The 21,307-nt window shown below is 34.1% G+C and overlaps 1 protein-coding gene across 1 annotated transcript in view; it reads right to left on the bottom strand.

The window, feature by feature from the left end:
- LOC109376551 (low-density lipoprotein receptor-related protein 1B-like) overlaps positions 1-21,307 on the bottom strand; it is a gene marked incomplete at its 5' end in the record, with an annotated part of 229,966 nt that overhangs the window by 22,733 nt on the left and 185,926 nt on the right. Inside the window, 2 exons of the mRNA XM_019632528.1 lie at positions 18,257-18,370; positions 19,223-19,327. Coding sequence (XP_019488073.1) covers positions 18,257-18,370; positions 19,223-19,327 — 219 coding nt within the window. The remainder of the gene's footprint in view (positions 1-18,256; positions 18,371-19,222; positions 19,328-21,307) is intronic.

Genomic DNA, 21,307 nt, shown 5'->3' with positions numbered 1-21,307 from the left:
GATGTGCATTCTTCCCTTTATGAAAGGAAAACAGTAAAATATGGCAAAAATGCACAGTTTTGTCTTCCATCTTTAACTTCTTGTAAAACCTTCAAAACTCAACCAAATCTTTCAATTTCTTTTTAGAATGAAGCTAGAACTGTCAGCGATCAATTCACATAGCAATAACATGGATGCAAATGACTCTAGTACTTCCAAAAATGAACTAGCATCATCTGTTGCAAACATGCATCATGACTTTTCCAACGACCCAATATAATGGCTGATTTTAATAAAACTAGACTACTATCTATCACCATGTACCAAAATTAACTAAAAATGGATCAAAGATGTAAGCATAAGACCTGAAACAATAAACTATTGGGTTGTCGGAAAAGTCATGACATATTTTTTCTATGTTTTTGTTGCAAAAATGTGTCATGACTTTTCTGACAAGCCAATACATAGAAGAAAGTATAGGTACTAAACTTACAGACCCTGGCTTCAAAGAGGGTTTTATGAATTTGACCTCAAAGACAAGGGAAGTAAAAGCTAAAATAAATGAATGGGACTATAACAAACTAAAAAGCTTTTGCGCAGCAAAATAAACCATCAATAAAACAAAGAGGCAACCAACTGAATGGGAAAAGATATTTGCAAACAATACCTCAGGTAAGGAGCTAATATCCAAAATATAAAAGGAACTCATACTGCTCAACAACAAAAAGACAAACAATCCAATTAAAAAGTAGGCAGAGCAACTGAATAGATATTTCTCCAAAGAAGACATAGAGATGACCGATAGACATATGAAAAGATGTTCAACATCATTAATCATCAGAGAAATGCAAATTAAAAGCCACAATGAGATATCACCTTACACCAGTTAGAATGGCTATCATTAACAAGACAAATAATAACGAGTGTTGGAGAGGATGTGGGGAAAAAGGAACCCTCATAAACTGTTGATGGGAATGCAGATTGGTGCAGTTGCTATGGAACGCAGTGTGGAGAGTCCTCAGAAAATTAAGAATAGAATTACCACATGACCGAGCAATCCCTCTGCTTGGTATCTTCCCAAAAAACCTAAAAACATTTATCTGTGAAGATCTATTTGCTCTGATGTTCACTGAAGCTTTATTCACGGTGCCCAAGACATGGAAACAACCAAAGTGTCCTTTGATACATGATTGGATAAAGAAGATGTGATATATATACACAATGTCATACTATTGGGTCATCGGAAAAGTGATAACGTATTTTTTCTGTTTTCTATGCAAAAATGCATCACGACACTTTTCCGACGACCCAATATTCTGCCATAAGAAAAGATGAAATATGTGGTATATAAAACTGAAAACAATAAAAGAACAAGGAAAACAAATGAAAAAACAGAACTCATAGATACAGACAGTAGTTTAGTGGTTACCAGAGGGTAAGGGGCGAAGGGTGGTGGTAGATGAGGGTAAAGGGAATCAAATATATGGTGATGGAAAGAGAACTGACTCTGGGTGGTGAGCAGACAATGTGATATATAGATGATGTACTACAGAATTGTACACTTGAAACTATGTAATTTTACTAACCATTCACCCCAATAAATTTTAATAGAAAACATTACATTAAATCATTATGTTGCGTAGCACTGATAACGTTAGTAAGACAAAACTAATCTTACTTTAGTATTAAGATAATTTGATAAGAAAGAGTTCTTGATTTATGAGAAGTATTAATGTGATGAAGCAAAAAAATAATAATAATTGGATGTTCAATAAACTCTGACCAACAATTATTTTAAGAGAAGTTAAAATTAATGATAAATTTCATTTAAAGTGGTGGACATAAAAAATAAAATTATTAAAATGGATTCTTTAAAGTGATTTATTTTAAGAAGGAGAAATGTAAAAAATGAAACCTAGTTTGCCAAGACATTATCCATAAAAGGAAGTTTGTTAAAATTGGGTGGTTTAAGTTAGAAATGTTTAAACATAAAATTCTGTGCAGGCCACTTGAGCAGAAATGGCCACTGAAGTGTGAAATGATGACTGAATAAATATAAAAAAAATGAAATCTCTAGTAATGGAACACTGTTATCATCTATATATTCTCCAGGAAATTTTATTGAAAGCAGATCTGAAAGGTATAAGTGTTTTTCCAAGTGAGTAGACAATTTCTATTTAAGAATACATTACATGCATCAACTGAAAGGGAAAAGGAACAATCATAAAATTAGTATTAAGTAATATGGTGGATGTAATTGAAGACATAAAAGTAGGCTATTACACTAGAAACAGTGGTTACAATTTTATAGCTAACAATGGGAAGAAAAACCGAACATATGTGCAAATACTAGTAGAAAGTTCTATCTACATGATGCCAAGATGAATGTCCAACTCCAAAACTGTCTTAAAATCATCCTGAATCATGGGAGGTGAAAATCTCTACACTTAGTGCCAATCAGACAAAGTAACTAGTTTGTTACCTGAATATTTTATGTTTTAGCACAAAATAAGAATAAATAATAAAGAAATTTTAAATAAAATCATAATGAAAGCCTTTCCTAATATAAGGGCTTCTGTGGTGCAGGGTGGTGAAATCTGAAACATAATATGATAAGGATGTCTGGCATATCCAGGTGCAGTTATTACATATTTTTCAAGTTATATTAATCCTATACAAATTGGGGGTAATGGTAGGGATATCAGAAAGTATTATTATAAGATTCTTAGTGTGCAAATGTTTTCATAAGTGTAATATAAAACTCAAATTCTCTAAAAAATATTTAATTTACTTTCAGTTGCAGTGCTCATGTGCTGATATATTGATGCTAGTCACTTTAATTTATAGCCTAAATCATTGAAAAGTGACTCTGATATATGCGTATAAAGGGCCATCTCTTTTCTGGTATTTCAGCACAACCTTTGTTCTAGTTCAAAGATTACTATATGTCCACCACAAGTTAATCATAAAAAAGCCTTCCAGAACCAAGTATTTACAATTGATAAAGAGACCTGGGATTAGTATCAATATCAACTGCTCAATTAATACCATTCAGACTTTCTCAAAAGCTAGAAATAGCACTTTCAAAATACTTTTTAAAATATTGTTTAAAAAGAAAATAAGAAATCAAAAAAGAATAAATGAGATAGATTCAGAATTATTTGCCGAAGTCAAGCTTCAGAATGATGAACACATTTGTCTGTTTTGCACAAATGTTAGTATAAAACACTCACTAGACTCGTCAAACATGTATAGGAACATGTTACACAAAGGAAAAGCTGACGCCTCATGACAAAGTGGCCAATAAAACACACTTGTTTTCTAAACTAAATGTGAGAAAGGTTATACAATAGTCGTCTAAAAATTGATTCAGGAACTTGAGACAAATACATCTAAAATGACATAAAATACTACATTAGTATTTTACATTATGGAGAAAACAGCAATTTGGGGGCAGTTATAAATATCTTCATACAGTCATAGTATGATAGATTCTATTTTCATATTTCTCTATTTATATGTACATTCATAAATATCTAAATGTGCATTTGTCTATAACTATTCTAGATTGTGATTTACTTAAAATAGAGTTTATCTATTATTCATCTTTTATATTTTCTCATTTGTCAACAGTGTCTGGTATATGGTCAATATATATGTTTGGTCAATCAATGTTTGCTGTTTGAAAAAAATGAATAAATTCATGAAGGCATGGGGGATGCATGGTTGCACACATATGAATTCACATAAATATGTTGAAATGTCATATTCACATGCCATACCCTTTTCTATGAGGAACATATATCACTACTCATAAGAACATGCTTTCAGCTAGCTATCAATCCGGCATTTCTCAGTAAAAGCCATTTTGATCCACTAAGGGAAACACTTTACATGTAAGAACCACAGTTACAGGCAAATGTTTCCTCCTTCCCTTCCTTCCTTCCTTCCTTCCTTCCTTCCTTCCTTCCTTCCTTCCTTCCTTCCTTCTTCCTTTTGTAAAATTAGAAGATCCCATTCTAGCATGTTGGGCATGTAAAAATTTCACATATTCAATGATAGAAATCGTGTGCCATTCTAGTTCTTGTCCCAGGATGCAGCCAACTAAGAGATGCTTATTTGGTTTCCATGACAAAAATTCTAAAAATGCTTCTCTGATGGGTACTTTGACATGGAAACCAGTTTTGTATAAAAAAAATAGGCAATTAAATGTTATTTAATCCAATCAATTAATTTAAATGATTGTCTGAAATTAAAGTGCTTGTATGGTGTGACACACATGGTACTTGTGAGTTTTGGAATTAGACCTGCATTGTAATCTAGCCTCCCCTTCTCACAAAGGATATATATTCAAGCAGTTTACCCATTTCAATTTTTAAATTTATAACAGGGGAAAGCAATACTTCCTGCTTTGTCACACATTATCCACAAATCTAGCCTCTTGTGTTTTAATTTTTGTTTTCTCTTAAATCCACTCCCTTTCTCATTTTATATTTTACCTTTCTATTTTGTATGTTTTTCTTTTACTATCTCAAATCTTTTTTCCTTCTTCCCTCCTTCTTTATATTGTTTCTTCCTTCCTCCATTTCTTCCTTTCTTTCTTGTATTTTTCCTTTTTGCTAGGCAAGTTGATCATTATAATGAAAAAATATCTGGTTTACTGAGAGACAAAATTACATACTATATTTAAATTTACGTATCATTTAAATTAATTTAACTCAAATGATGAATATTAAATGTAAAGATTGTATATGGCACACCAATACAAATATAATTACAATTTCTGGTTTGTATGCCCAATGGAAGAAGTTTTAGGCTTAAGTTTCTATACTTTAACATAATGGCTTCCTTCTGCTGCTAGCCTACTATAAAAAAGGAGAAAGAAAATATTTCCCTAAATGATTTTAATATAAGGAATTTTTAATTTATTTTTTCCTCAAATCAATGTTGCTAGTTAAACCATAATGCTTTACTTGAAATCGTCCAAAGTTAGTTTGGGATCAAGTACTAGACTGAAGGTTGATTGATCTAGTTTTCTTGACCTGTTTCAGCATGGAATATGAACAAGAAATAAACCTTTGTTTTTAAAAGCATCTGAAATGTTTGTGTGTTGTGTGTGTGTGTGTGTGTGTGTGTGTGTGTGTGTTATAGTAGCAAAATATGGAGAAAGCAGTTTAATAGAGGGGAACATAATTTAAATTGTTAAGAGGTAACAATTATACAAATGAAAACCATATATTGTTATATCATGTTTTGTTTATTTGGTTATTGTGATGTATTGCTTATTTATATTAAAGGTCAACAGCATGTCCCAAAATCAAGGGAAAAAGATATGAATATATTAAAGCTTCATAACCATAGCTGCCTAACATAAACTAAGTAATAACTGTTTCTTTGTTAGGCAGTGTCACTTGTACTCTCAAAGCACATACTGGACTTTAAACTTATAGAGAAAAAAATGTGATATCTGTATTCCACTTTTTCCCCATGGCACAACTAGCATGGTGAAAGCTCGAACAAGCTATAACCTGTTACATGGGATTATAAAGGACAGAGTTTGATGTGACAGCTCTTTTTGGCCTTTACTGCTCCAAAAGTGATGCACATTTCATATTTTGTGCTTTGAAATTATGCCAAAGGGGCCAGAAAACAAATAAGGGACAAGCAATGACCCGACTCTTGAAATGTGGACAACCCAGGCTGCTAAAGTTGAATTGCTCAATACCCCTGCTGAAAAGTTGTGATCTGTGTGAAATCACTCATGACAGCTTCCTTGGGCTCTTCTCAAATATTCTCTATGGAGCTACAAGGTCACTGGTCCACATGGAGAGCTGCTCATCCTGACAGCAGGACCCACAGAGAGAAAATCATGTAGTCTCCTTCTTGCAAGGCCAGTGTTTTGAGAAACGAAGGCCTTAATTAGCCATTGTAATGTAGAAGAATTATTCCTACCTTTTAAACATTGGTGCAGAAACAGAACTTACTATATTCTTCCCAAAAGCTCCAATAAAGGCTTCTGTAGTACCTGTTTATCTCCTTAGCTGTTTCTCACCCTGAGGACTTTGAAGATAATGCTGAACTTTTAATAAAATAATTATATTGGCACAATCACAAAACCAAAGAAAATAAAATGCCTAACCCAGATCACTCTCTTAATGAATGTCCCTGTGGTATTTATTTATATATTCCCTTTGGACATTTCTATATTTTAAAAATCTACTTGGAAAATATTTAAGAAGCTGATTTCCATGTGTGTTTTCTAAGGTAACACAGGCCTTTCTTTCTCTGTTATTCCTCCTAAGACTTGAGCTGGGCTTTACTGACTGTAGCTCCCTTTCCCCAGTCCCTTGTACTCTCACTATCACAGCACGAGTAGTCTTTTAGTTTAGTCATATTTTGCTATATTTTCAATAACAAGCACTTTTTTAAAATTGCACTTTATTTTTCATCTTCAAATTCCTAGAAACCCAAATTATATCAGGTTCGTAGCATTTTATGTTTGGTCTATTACAAGAGCTTTAAGATTTTACTTTTTTTGAATGTTTACTATATTGAAGACAACAGTCTATGTTCTTTACATATATTATGTTTTTTAATCCTCAAAACAGTCTTAGGATGTAGATGCTATTAGCATTTCTACGTTAAGATGACAAAAGAGGCAAAGAGAAGAAACACTAAATAAACTGCAATCCTGAGATATAATGTCCCCTCTCACTTGGCTCTTCATTGTGCCCTGTTTATCAACAAACACATTTAAAAAGCTATTTTTTAACTGAAAAAAAAAACCAAAAACCTCTCTTCTCCTTTATATTGCACATTGAGATTCATTTTAAAATTTGTTTCAAACCCATAGCTTTTCATTCTAGCAAAGCACCATGTTATCAAGACCTTTCCAAAATATTTATATGACTGTGATACTTCATATTTCAAATGTTGTCAGTGTTTCCCTACTGCTTATAGAATAAATTTCAAGTTCCTAGCTAAGCATTCTATGTTCCTTAGAATTATTTCACTGTCTAATATTATTGTCCAATTCTCCTCCACAAGCAGCACTCAAATCCCCAGAGCCCACGCCACATTGCTTCTTGACTTGTCTTCTTCCTCAAATAGACTTAGGGGCCCTCAAGGGCAGGGGTTATACCTTACTTTCCTTTTTCCTATTCCCTTTTCATTTTTGAGATAGAATTCCAGAGTAAAAACAACAAACAAACAAAAGGCAAGGAGAAGAGACGAAAATGAATAAAATTTAAGCTTTCCTAATAAGTTAAGATTGTGAATTAAGCCTATTTGTTTCTTTATTTAGAAAGGTATTTCACCTGAGTTTCAGAACATTCAGGAAGCACTCCGTGGTCATTTTAGAAGGTATCATAAAGATGAGAAAGAGAACCAACAGTTACAATAAAATAAAGCCCTTCCTATTTGTTTGACTCTTGTAGCTTTAGAAAATGTATTAACAAAGTAAGATGTGGTATTACAATGATGACAGAAAGACGATTACATCATAGGCTGCTAGATTTCACAAATACAATACAGTCACAAAGACATTATTTTTTATCAACATTAGCTAGGAAACTGTTACATACAAAATACATGCTAGCTGTTGGAGCAAAATAGATAATTCAGATACAACCTCTTACTTAAAGGAATTTATAATATGACTGAGAGAAAGGGAGATGTAAATTTAAAGGGGCCATGGAGTAAAACAGGAAGCATTTTCAGGCCAATTTCACAGAAATGTGTTCCTTGTCCAACAGTCACACACAGATGAGAGGTAAACTCTAGCCATAAAATATGAGATATTATAGAATAGTATGAAAAATATAAACACACATATACATGCACAGATGACCAGAGGAAAGTGATAATTTTGTGGAAAAACACTTTTCCCCCAAAAAAGATAAACAAAAAACAAATGTCCATATAAATCTAACCAAACCACAGAGAAAGAAAAAAGGGAAAAAAAGACTAGATTGGGGGAATATGCTCACAGCGAGTTATTTTTAGCATTTGTTTGAAATGAAGAAGTAAAACACAAAAACTAACAGTGCTTTCTTGCTTTTGATCACAGGGAGAATTGTTCTTGCTATGGGCAAGAAACAATAATATATATTATAAGAAATGTCTTAGAGTTTTGCCATATTGCCATTTCAAAACAGTGAGTACCTGAATTGATATGATTTCAGAAGCAATGTAATATCACAGTTAGATCTTTTTGGTTCTTTCTTTTCAGATGATACAAATAACCTTTAAAACTTGATTTTTACTTCTGTTTTCAAAAGTGAATATGAATTATACAGAAAATTGTTTTTCAAAAGTAACTGGTACCCAAATTCTACCAATACCAGGAAACCTGAACTTTAAGTTCCATGAGTCAAATATTAGTGTCTGTTTTGTTCACTGATATATCCTGCAGTGCCTAGGATGTTGTCTGATATATAGAAGATGCTCAATAAATATTTTTGATGAATGAATATGGAACAGAATGTTGGTAGTGTTTTTGTTATCTAGAAGGGGAAAGTATGAACAAATCAAGGGACAGACACATGGAATTCCAGTTCTTATGGACTGTGAATATACTAGTCTAGGGCTTATAATAAGAAATATGTCAAAAAGATTATTATCTCTCTTGAAGTCAGGCGTAAATAGGCTACTTACATACCTACATATACCCTGGCATATTATTTTGAAGTATCAAGATGATAAATCATAAAACCATAGCAAAAAATAAACAAATATTTAATTGTGACCCAAGAATGTTATGATGAGCTTCTCAGTTACTGCATAGTATTCAACAACAGATATTCTGTTAGTCTTAATTTTGTGGCTAATAGGAATCTTCATTTCCTCAGTGGCCTCATAGGCATTTCAGAGGGGTTTGGGGTGATTGTGCATCTGGGTTGTGACTCTGACCCAATTTTAAACCAATTTCTAAACAAAAATTGAAATGGGTCTCAGATTTAAATACATTGTGCCTTATAGGCTTGTATTAATGAACAATTAGTGCAAACTCATCACTGTACAGACAGGGAAAATGTGACACAAAGAAATAAGGAACTTGCCAAAAACTATTGCTAGCTTGATTCATAAAGTCTATACTCTTGGGCCCAATATTTCTACTTCTGGGTGTTAATCCTAGAAAACTAATAAGAGAAGTACAAATATATTTACATATATAAGCTTTTACCCTTGGAAAAAAGTCATTAACAAAAGAACAAAACACAAAACAAAAAAACCCCACATATTATTGAATGATATAAGGTAAATTGAATAAAGTAGAGAAAATCCAGACAATGGAACACTGGGCAACCATTAAGAATAAAAGTTTCTAATTATATACACTGACATGGAATGATGTTCATAACATGTTGCAAAGCATATAAACATAAAAGACAATTTTTCATATGACCTTATTTTAGTATAGACTCTACAAATGTATATTTGCATAAAGAAACTGAATGCATGGAAACCAAATGTAGCCGTGGTTATTACAAGGAAATATGGGTGTTTGAAAAATTATTAGTTATTAATTTTTGTTTCTATAATAAATATCCATAGCATAATAAAAATACTTTGAGGAAAATGTATTTCATATTGGCATTGAGAGGTTATTGTATTCTAGTCTGAGAAGAAATGCTTTAGATCATTCCCTACCAAAGTATGTCCAAGTGAAGAAAGTGTTAATTTAGTCGTCTTCATGAGTATAAAGAAGCCTGAATGATTTCTCAAAAAAAAAAAATCATAGTGTGAAGAGAGATAAAAAAATGCAATGTTTACAAAAACAAATACAGAGTTTTCAAATCGTTGCTACTCTAAGTACAATGCTATCATCTCAGCGAAGAGCTGCTTACCAAAGATAGGAACTAAAGATTGGGATACCCAAGAAACTTCAGCAAGTTACCTAAAATAATACCATATACACAGTATTGTATCACCAAGATTGAAAAATATAATAGTTGTAAGTCTGGAGTCATAGTCATGTGTAGTCATACAGCATTTCTTCCCTATGGGAGTTTTTATATGTACATAGTAGAATCATCTTCCCAAAGTGGGTAAAAATCTAAGGCTGAGAGGCCAAGAGGCCGCACCAAAAGTAATTAGAGGGATGGATAGATGAATCCAGGTTAGCATGACTACCAAACCTGTATTATTTCCAGTTTGTAGAGTCAACAAGTGTTCTTACTGTCTGTCTCACTTTGATAGTGATACCAGCCAATAAAGGGGTCCCTCTGGTACTGTCAATATAGGAAACCCATGTGAGCAAGATCAGGATTTGAATTTGCATTCAAAATCCAGACAACAGAAGGAAGAGGTCTACAAGAAGGAATCCCTGACCTCACCATTTGCCCTCTACTAAAGTCTCATGAGCCTCTAAGCAGTGCTCATTTATGTCCAAAAGAAATTTATTAGTGCATTTCAATATCTCCCTAATTTTCAGTGGAATGAATCTGCATGGAGAAGGACTGCCGTGCCTCTGAGGATTTCTAACCAAAAGGAGGTTATGGAAAGGTGAGAAATCTTATGAAACTATGTTCCTAACAGAGTGGCCACCAGGGGACTCCCCAGGCAAAAATGCATATGGTGATTGTTTTAATTTGCTAGGGTTTACATAACATAATCCCACAAACTGGGTGATTTACAACAGAGATTTATTTTCTCACTGTTCTGAAGGCTAAAATTCTGAGATTGAGATGTCAGCAGATTTGGTCACTTCTGAGGCCTCTCTCTTTGGCTGTAGATGACCATCTTTTTCCTGTCTTCACATGGTCCCCACCCCTCCCAGCCCTGTGTGTGCCTATATGCTGATTTCCACCTCATGGAAAGACAGCAGTCATACTGATTAGGGCCCACCTTAAGGATCCCATTGTAACTTACTTCTTTAATGGTAAAATAAAGTCACATTCCAAGGTACTGAGAGTTAGGGCTTTGACATATGAATTTGGGGGATACACAATTAAGCCTATAACACTTACTCTCTGGTCTCCCAAAGTCATATTCTTCTTGCACGCAAAATACGTTCACCCCATCTCAATAGCCCCACATTCTTAACCCATTACAAAAACAAGAAATTGCAAAGAAGAAAGGTTCACAGATTCCAGTAACTCTGAAAGCTAATGAGGCAAATTCTATTAGATTTAAGGCTCAAGAGTAATCCCTTTGCTTTTGATTCTCTGTCCTCTAGGCCCAGCAGGGTGGGGGCCTTAATTTTTGGGTCTACTGGGGCGGTAATCTATCGTTCCCTCAGTTTGGGGCAGCGGCTCCACTTCTGAGGCCATAGACAGCAGACCCCAAGGCCCTGGGCAGAAGCTGTGCTCTCCTGGCCCTGAGGACGGCACGCTGCTGAAACTGAGGAGGTAGTGCTGCCCTCTGGATCCCTGAACTCTCTGCCACCATGGCGGCGGTGGCTGCCCTGATGACCTCTGAACTTCCTTTAGTTCATTCTTTCCTTTCCTTGAAGGATAATGCCTTTTTTCTCAGCTGAGAGCTTTACTGATTCATCCTGTAGAATCTCAGAAGTCGGCCTGCTTTCCTTCCTTTTCTTCTATCTCTAGCTCCTTCAGTCCAAACAGGCAACATTGATGGTAACAGGGTTGACTTGATCCATGACTTGCATCTGTAATCTTTTTATAACAATTAATTGTCCATCTATCCCTCGATGTTCTTTCTAGAACACACTTTCTTATTTTTTTGCAATATGGATAGGTTGAGCATTTCCCAAATCTTCAAGTTTTGGTTTCTTTTTGCTTAATTCCTTCAACTTATCTCTTGTCTTTTATATATTTACTATAAGTCACAAGGAGAAAACAGGCCATACCTTTAATAGTTTGCTTAGAAATCTCCTCAGCTAAATATCCAGGTTAATATTTTATAAGTTCTATCTTCCACAAAACACTAGAAAACAATCCAGGTAACAAGGTTCTTACCATGTTATAACAAGAATCAACTTCCCTCATTTCCAATAACACGTTCCTCATTTCCATCTGAGATCTCACCAGAAGTACCATTCATGCCCATATTTCTACCAACAGTCTCTTCAAGGCAAGCTATGCTTTTCCTAACATGTGTCTCAAAACTCTTCTTGCTTCTACCCATTACCCAGCTCTAGAGCCACTTCCACATTTTTAGATATTTGTCACAGCAACACCACACTCTAGTATCAAAGTCTATATTGGTTTGCTATAGCTGCCACAACAAAATGCCCCAGTCTGGGTGGGTTAAACAACAGAAATATATTTTCCTCACCCTCTGGAGGTAACATGTCTGAGATCAAGATGTCAGCTAATTTGGTTTCTTCTGAGGCCTCTCTCCTTGGCTTGCAGATAGCCGTTTTCTTGCTGTGTGTTCACATAATCATCTCTCTGTGCATGTCTTCCTCTGTCTGTGTTCTAATCTCCGCTTCTTATAAGGACACCAGCCATACTGGATTAGGGCCCACCCTAAGAACCCAATTTTAACTTAATTACGTCTTTAAAGGCCCAACCTCCAAATACAGTCCCATTCTGAGGTACTGGGGGATTAGAGCTTCAACATATGAATTTAAAAAGGAAACGATTCAGCTCATAACAGTAACACAAGCAAAACTGATGTGCGCATGCACACACATGGTGTGTGTGTGTGTATGTGTGTGTGTGTGTGTGTATGCGTGTGTGTGTGTGAGTTGATTTTATGTGACAACTTCACTGGGCTAAGGGATTCCAACGTAGCTGGTAAAATATTCTTTCTGGGTGCGTCTGTGAAGTTGTCTCTGGGAAAGATTAGCATTTGAATCTGTAGGCTGAGTAAAGATCACCCTCACCAATGAGGACGGGCATCATATAATCCATTGAGGGTCTGAATACAAGAAAAAGGCAGAGGGACGGCACATTCACTCTCTGCTTGTGCTGAGACATCTATCTTCTGCTTTTAGACATCAAAATCAACTCTCCTGGGTTTTGAATCTTTGGACTCGGACCTACACATCGGTTCCCTTGGTTCCCAAGCCTTCAGATTTGAACTGAATTCTACAGCTTACTCACAGATGACTGTGGGACTTTTTGGCATCCATGATCGTAAAGCCAATTCCTATAATAAATCTCTCTCTCTCTCTCTCTCTATACATATATATATATATATATATATATATATATATATATATATATATATATATATATCCTATTGATAGCCTGTTAGTTCTGTTTGTCTGGAGAACCCTGACTAATAGAATATGTATTATTATATTATATACAAATATATAAAATAATATATTATATATAAATATGTAAAATAATATATGCTATATATTATAAAATATATTTTCTCACTCATATTTGATTATTCTCTTTTGAAAAACCTGAAGTAACTCCAGTTCAATTCATATTTACTATTCACTTTCTATGTGCTGCATACAAAAAGATGAACCCTCAGTTAAGGCTAGTGAGATGCTAAGTGTTAAGTGGAAAAAAGTCAGGAGAGGCATTTGGATTCAGTGAGATCTTTAGGCAAAGATACCTGAGAGTAGGATGGTCCCATGGTTATGTGGCAAGGCTGTGTATAAATATGGTAAGAGTAGCAGGAAAGAGTTGTAACAAATATGTATTATTGGAGGGTGAAAGGTACTGTGGATATTGCTGGGAGATAATGCTGTGGAGGTAGGTCTATACTTTAAAAAAAAAAAGCTTAAATCCAATATAAATAAAAATCTGAACCTAGAGAGAAATCTTAGAAGTAGGAAGACATAGTTAACTTGCTATTGAGTTCTACTGTTCTTCCAGAATTAATGATTTCCATGCCTCACGAGAAATACTTAACAGTACACATATTGTCAAATTAACATACATTAGACTTAAATTTTTGGTTTTAACATTACTCAATATATCTACTTTAATAAATGTCAAGGCTCTCTCCAAATAAACATGAAAAAATAAAAAGCTAGATTTTCTTTTTTTCTAGGATTTTCTTTGAAGTTTTCTTTTTCCCTCTCACAGAGTAATAAGTGAAAATGGCCATCAAGATACAAAAGTGAAGGCTTTTGAGTAACAAATCTATTTCTTAAATTGAAGAATACAGTAATAAAATTTCTACATGGAAAAAAAACTGTCACCTTTATAGATCTGAATATGTTATAGACTTTCCTAATGTGTTTAAGTTCTCCACAGTTCAAATAGTTTACTATATGAAAAAAAAGAAAAATGTACTAACAACAAAACTGAAGCAAAAACAAAACTAAAAACTACAGCAAATTATCTCTTAAAGAAATTTTTGTTTCCCATGAAGGTTTTTGATAAAACAGTTCATACTAGCTTTTCATTAAAGATACATGACTACTACCAATTGAAACCTGTGGGTAGAATCTGTTTCTAAAAATCTACTCTTATGAGGAGAATTGACCATGAGAAAGATATGCTGAGGGCTTAATATTCTCTTAGCTAGACTATATTTTTTGTATTGCACATAGTCATAATATACTTTATATTAATTTTAATTGACTTACATTTTATTACCATATAAATTGTAAATATCCTAGATAAAACTAGGAAACTTTCCATATCCTATAAATTTCAACTCTAAGAAACATAAGCATAAAGTCTGTGTCCGAACCATCTATTTTTCATAATCCCTTAACAGTGGGCCCTTAATTAATAGTGCATGAATTGTCCTCTTGAATACTTAAGTCTTCCCAGTTATAAAAGTATTTTCCGCTAGGTTCCACTTTCCTGTGAAGTGACCACTGTTTTCCCTTCATTTATTCCATAGCCAAATGTTCAGAAAGAAATGTACATTCTTCTCTAACTTCTTACTTTTAACTTAACCGACTACAGTCTGATTTCTGTCATGTAGGGCTTTCCAGAAATCTCTCATAACGGCCAGACATCTCTCCAGACATCTTTCCAGACATCTCTCATAACATCGCTCATAATGGCAAAACCCAATAAACCATTTATAATTGTTATCATCCTTGAAGTGCCTGGAATTGATATTCTCTGACATGCTCTACTCCTTTGACTTTGAGGAATCTACTCTTAGACTTCTATTTCTTCAAATTTACTTTTGTGACTTCTCCATGATACAGTATCAAATGCTGGTATTTCCTAGGATTCCATCCTTAATTCTCTACTCTTTTTTCTATAAACCCACTGTTGTTTCATTGCACAAAATATACCTCACAAACTGGCCCCAACATATCTCTTTTCTCTTCATTGTATCATATGGTCTGTCCTCTCATTATGCCACATAGCCTTTATTCCATTCTCAACTTTTACCTTTAACTTTCAGACCTGTTCTCCGATTGTGTCAGCCCTCTTTTGAGAAAGATGTTCAATGATTTCCCCTCCTGTAAAACTATTGCAGTTTTTTTTTTTCAAAATACTATGAAAATATCGCTTCACCTATAAAGGCTTTCTATCTCCTACTAGTAATCATTAATTTATCTCTATTCAGTTGTTTTCCCACAACACTTTGGTTACATTTCTATTATAACTATTGTCCAATGGTATTTTAATTTTTTAAAACCCACTTATCTACCCAAAGTGAATTTTAAGTTCTTTAAAAGTACAAACCACTTTGGGATTAATACAGCATAAAGAAAGCAGTACAGCCAAAGAGTTCTAACCAAGGCATGGACTTTAGAATCAAACAGGAGTGACTTGAGTCTCAGGTATCCACCTCTTCCTAGTACATAACCTCAGTGTTATCATCTTTGAAATGGGGATATCAACTAGATGATGATAAAAAAATAATAATAATAATAATAATAATTACCTAATATTCTAACTTTATGCAATTGTAAGGTGCTTAATGCACTACATGTCACAAAGTATTTGCTAAGCCAGCTTTAACTGTTAATAATTCTCCTTCCAAATTTAAGAAGGTCTCGCTCATTAAAGGTATCAATAAATATTTGGTGAATGAATGAATGAATGAAGGATAACAAAATGTAATGATCTCTTTTATGCTTCTTTTATGGCTTAAGTGATTTGAGGAATTCAGTAGCATTACTCCTACCATTAGAATAAAATTTCAGCCACAGAAATCCAAGGCACAGATATAATTTTCATAAAGCCAAATGCAGATGTAGAAACAAAGATAACGGGAGTAAACGGTGTTTGCTCTAAACCCTTCTAATTAATATATTTTTCTGGTTGAGTTTATCAGATAGGCTGATTATTGCCTTAAAATGTAAGATGCTCTGATGGTACTTGGTAAGAGTGAAAAAGGGAAGAGAAGACTAGTTACTGTGGGCTAATATGCTCATAAGAGAGATTTATTCTGGGGGCAGTCTCTGGACAGGGTATGGTCCTGAGACCTATTTGTGGGGAGAAGGTAGGGTCGGCCTGAAATGTCATGTTTACTTTAACTGCAAGAATGAGAGAGAGACAAGATAATTGAATACTGGGACCCAGAGCAGGCACTGCCAGTGTCCTAAAAAAGAAATAACAAAAGAAGCTATATCAATATTTGTCTGAGAATTACCCTGGATCTACTAACTCTGAAATATCTATGAATCTACTTGTATTGCCCTTGTTATTCTCCCCTCAAGTTGTGCTGCCCAGGTTCAGGCTCTCGTCACTTTTCACCTGAAGTGTGTCAAAACTTTTGATGTGGTTCTAGCAGCTAATCTCTAGGGCTTTCTTCTACATGTCAGCCAACAAGCATCACCTTCAAAGGCAAGCTCCTTCAGCTGGAGCCACTGCCTCAGGTCTCTTTGGCTATTTATTCTGTTCAGGATCCTATGGAAACCCCTATTTTTGGCATAAATTGGGCTCCAAATAATCTTTTCTAGCTTTATCGCCTCACACATCAACCCCCACCAACTCTAGAGTCACCCTTAACTCTAGCTATATTAAACCACCCATAGTGTCCCAAAGAGGCCATTCAGTCTCACATCCATGTCATCGCTTAAGTCATTCCTGTTCAGAATGCTCTTCCCGACCTCACTGAACTACATGAATTACATGAGCAGCACATTTTCCATTCTGAGTGAATCACTTGCTTTGCTAAGACTCCACTGTCTTTATTTCCTATGTTCACACCTATATTATTATAGGTTAATTAGTTATTTATGAATTTATAACACCTCTAATTAGCGAGTTCCTTGATATCGAGGTTTTAATTTCCTTCATTATACCTTGTCTAGGATTTAGCACACTTTCATGGTCTTATAAATATTTGCTGAATAACTGAGCAAAAGTAGGACTAAAGAAGGGTTTCCTCTCTGTCTTTAACTGTATAAGTTACAAAAACTGAGTATGAACTGAGAAGTGAATCAATTCGTTAACAGATCAGTTTATATACATCTCATAGACTTAGATTAAAAAAAGCACTTCTGGATGTGTTTTATGCAAAAATATTGGTTTAACATATGCAAATACCTTCCAGAAAAAATTTAGCAATTTTGCTATGTGATTATTTTAATCACTTCCCATATTTTTCCAACTTGTCTAAAGAATGACATATTCCTGAAGAAAGAGTAGATCATTATGAACAAAACTGCAGAGTGTTGGTAAAGAAACATCTGAATTTTAATACAATTGTGCTTTAAAACAATTACTAAGTACTGTGAGACACCACCATGGGGCAATTATCAGGCTCTCATCAGGGCTTGTATTTATAACTTTGGCATTAAGGAGCATGTCAGATATGATCCATCTCTAAAATTCAAATGAAAGGCTAAAAAAATAACTTCCATGCTGATGAACATTGATAGTTCACCCAAAGGTAGTCTATGAAATTTCACAGAGGAAACGAGTTTGCTATGGAGAAGTTGAATTAAAAAAGACTGATGTAAACTATTAAGGTATTAAGTTTCTAGAAATTTTTAGCACGTACGTATATATTCTGTAAAGAAGTCTTATTAAGGTATACCCGTCTCAGTAAAATTATGAAATAATGTGTTATTTCATCCATCTTGAAATGAAAAGTCAGTTACTAAATAGAAACCAGCATTCCAACGTAGTACAGAGTCTAAAAACACCTGTTTCTGTACTTCTCTAATTAAAAGCCATAAGCCTAGAAAATGTATTTTCTTTTTAAATATTTTTATTAAAGTACAGCAGATGTGTTTTTATTAAATAACTCCATGAACTTTTGCATTCCCTCCGTTATATTTCTAGACTTTCTAGCTGACTGTGGTACATACAATTGTCGGTGAGCGAAGCAAAGGTTAAGTGTGTATGACACAGATGAGCCCTGAGATTAAGGATACACTGTGAAATGCATGTGGACGTTCATGATTTAAGCCAATGAACTGTGGCCTGAAATGATGTCACATGAAGCGGAGCAGTAAGTGGAAGGTTAAACCTACTTGCATCTCGGCTCATTAAACGCAGTTAAAGTGCAAATCCCCTCATTCTGACAGTAGTGATCACAAGGGTTCTCTTTCTGGTCACAGCGCTGACTTTTAAACCCCACAGAGCATCTGTAGAATTTCAGTAAAATACAGCTAAATAAAGTGACTGACTTTTTTTGCCAAATATGTTTCAAATATATTTCACACAGAGATAGTAACATATGAATAACATTTTTCTCCGGTGTGCTCACTTCTCTCATACACACTATCACATGTTACTCTGACGAAAGGGGAGGTGCAGAAAGCAGACTTGGATCTTACGTGGACGTCATCCTTCTAGTCAAGCAATGACAAAAGAAAATTCAAAATAGAGACCACATAAGCTGAAGGGTTTTATTTCAAGTTGTCCATTTGGACAATCAGCTATTTGGAAGGAGAAAATATTAAATTCAGATTTTCTCAGGAGTAGAGAATCTCCAATACTTTCCAAATGTTTAGAAACCCAGATTTGAGTTAATGGATTCCAAAGGAGGTAGGGGCTTAATAGGTTTATATAATACAGCACTCTAAACCTGATAAAAACATTAAATAGCATTATACACTTGAAAAGACACCTGAAATTCTTTGAAAAGAATGGCCTCAAGTACCAAAGTATTTGTAAATATGATTATGTCTGGGTTTCACATATCTGAACACGGTCAATAAAATTAGAACAATTTTCCCCAACATTTCCAAGTTCAAAGATATATGAATGTCTGAAATGAGTATGATGCTAAGAACTGAATGAGCTCTTCCTTATGAAATCACTAGCAAATTGATGAACGAGGAGATTTTGTCCTCCTGAAGGACAATACCTGATTAGAAATGTCCATGAAACATTCATCTAAAATGTATTACCCCCAAGAAAAGAGAATAGAGCAGAGATTCCATGTACATACAGAGTCATAGCATTAAATGCCCACAACGTTATAAAATACTCACAGGCACACAGGTACATTTGTCTCAGGGTCCAGCTGGCATGTGCCACCATTGTAACAGTAGCCATCACATAACTGACAGCTAGAGGCAATCTTTCCATTAGTGCAGCTGCAGCAACAGAGGAGAAAAAGATAACTTATTGTTACTGGCATAATTATTGTTGAAAGCGGATGTAAACTCACTGCAGATGATAATATTAGCTGTAGAGGAGTGATAACAGTGGCTGGCTAAAAATGTTTTCAGAAAGATTGACTTGCTGAAGGCAGATTACATATATATATATATGTATGTATNTATATATATATATATATATATATATATATATATATATAATGACGACACATAAATGTTTTCTTTTAGTAATTTTCAAATGTTCAACCCACTTGCTTAATATAAAAATTAAATACAGTTAGATATATGTGTGAAAAATATCATCTAATATGTATCATTTAAACTTCAGGGAGACATTAGCATCAATATCTTATTCCCTTTTCATATAATTATAATTTGGTGAGAGCAGTATGATTATAAGTCACATCATCAAATACTCTGGAAGCAAATGCTTCAGCTGTTCTTTCTAACCTGGAAAAACAGGTCCAAAGAACTGTTATGAGTTTTAGAGTCCACATTTTGTAAGAAATTATAGGATTATCCTGTAGACACTTGTATCTCATAATTTCTCTTTGAATATGCATTATAATGAATGTCAGACTCTTTTTATTCTAACAGAAAAAAACACATGGAGTAGTTCATTGGGAAAATAAACAGTACTGTTAGAATAACAATATGCAATACGGCAACAAAGTAATGAGATAGGCTTACTTTGTAAACTTATGAAAATTATTTTAATTTACAGCATATTACGTGTCTAGCATAATAATAAACACTATGGCTATTGCTATATGGGAAAACAAGCATAACAATAATAGGAAAATATACAAATTTCTTATTTGCCATGTTACATTTTTAAATACATATGTACAATTAGCTTGGACATTAAAAATTGTTGGGGGAACAGAGAAAAATGCATCAACATTCCAAATTATCAATGGACCTCTTCTATTAGAAGTATGGTAATAGAATCATACAAGCCTTGCCCAAATCTGAATTACAATAGATCCTGCCAATGTTCTGATTATGAGATCATGTTAGTACTAGGTGCAATGAAGCAATCAATGGTATCACAATAACTGTGAACATAACCTTGACAAAGAAATCAGGCTGCAATATCATTGATTGATCACCCTGATCCTTCCCATGTTGGATGCCTATTGTAGTACATTCATCAAAGGGTAATTCCCAATGATAGGTTAGATGCCTAAAATAATTGGTTGGCAAGCCTATAGTTCACTTATTGCACATATTTATTTGACCTCATGTGACTGGTAGGGCTGCTAGAAATGCACTAAACTACTTATCACTTTTCCAGGTGTTTAATTTAAAGGTATTTTTAGGAGCTTGGATGTTAAAAAATCACATTTCTTTTCAAGATGAATAGAAGCACTAGATGTGGAACGGAGATATGTGAAAGCGGAACCAAACATGGGGAGGTAGGCAGTGGTTTAAAATTTCTGAGATTTAACAGAGAATATCACATCCTTTAAAATCTATAGAGGCATTCAAATACAGATGAGTCAAGTACACATTTAGTGGTATTGGTGTCTGACATGTTAAATGGCTCAGGGAGACTGTTTCTTGCCTTCCATGCCTAGCCTCCTTGAAAATCAATGAACAGAAAGTTATAGTTTCTTGTTCCATCAAAGGGACAACATCAGAGAGAAAAATTAGCTCATTATACATTAAATGATTTCCCACAAGAAAGAAAACTACACATGGAATATCAACTTTAAAAGAGAAAAAAGATTTTCATTATTAATTGCTTTTAAACTTCTACTTCCAAGAATAATAAAAGATGTTGCCTTTTTCCCCTAAAGGCTTTATTTGAATTGTAAATTGTGACAGAAATTTGTAGATATTTCAAATATGAAATAAGAATTATCCAAATAATTTAATGCATTGGAGTATAGTTCATATTTTAATGTAAGTTTTCATAATAATTTTGTTTCTTAGAGACATATGTGATACACA

This window comes from Hipposideros armiger, unplaced genomic scaffold, assembly GCF_001890085.2.
Source record: "Hipposideros armiger isolate ML-2016 unplaced genomic scaffold, ASM189008v1 scaffold_1150, whole genome shotgun sequence".
NCBI lineage: Eukaryota > Metazoa > Chordata > Mammalia > Chiroptera > Hipposideridae > Hipposideros > Hipposideros armiger.
The sequence above is the reverse complement of the archived record's forward strand: the minus strand, read 5'-3'. Positions and strand labels throughout refer to the sequence as shown.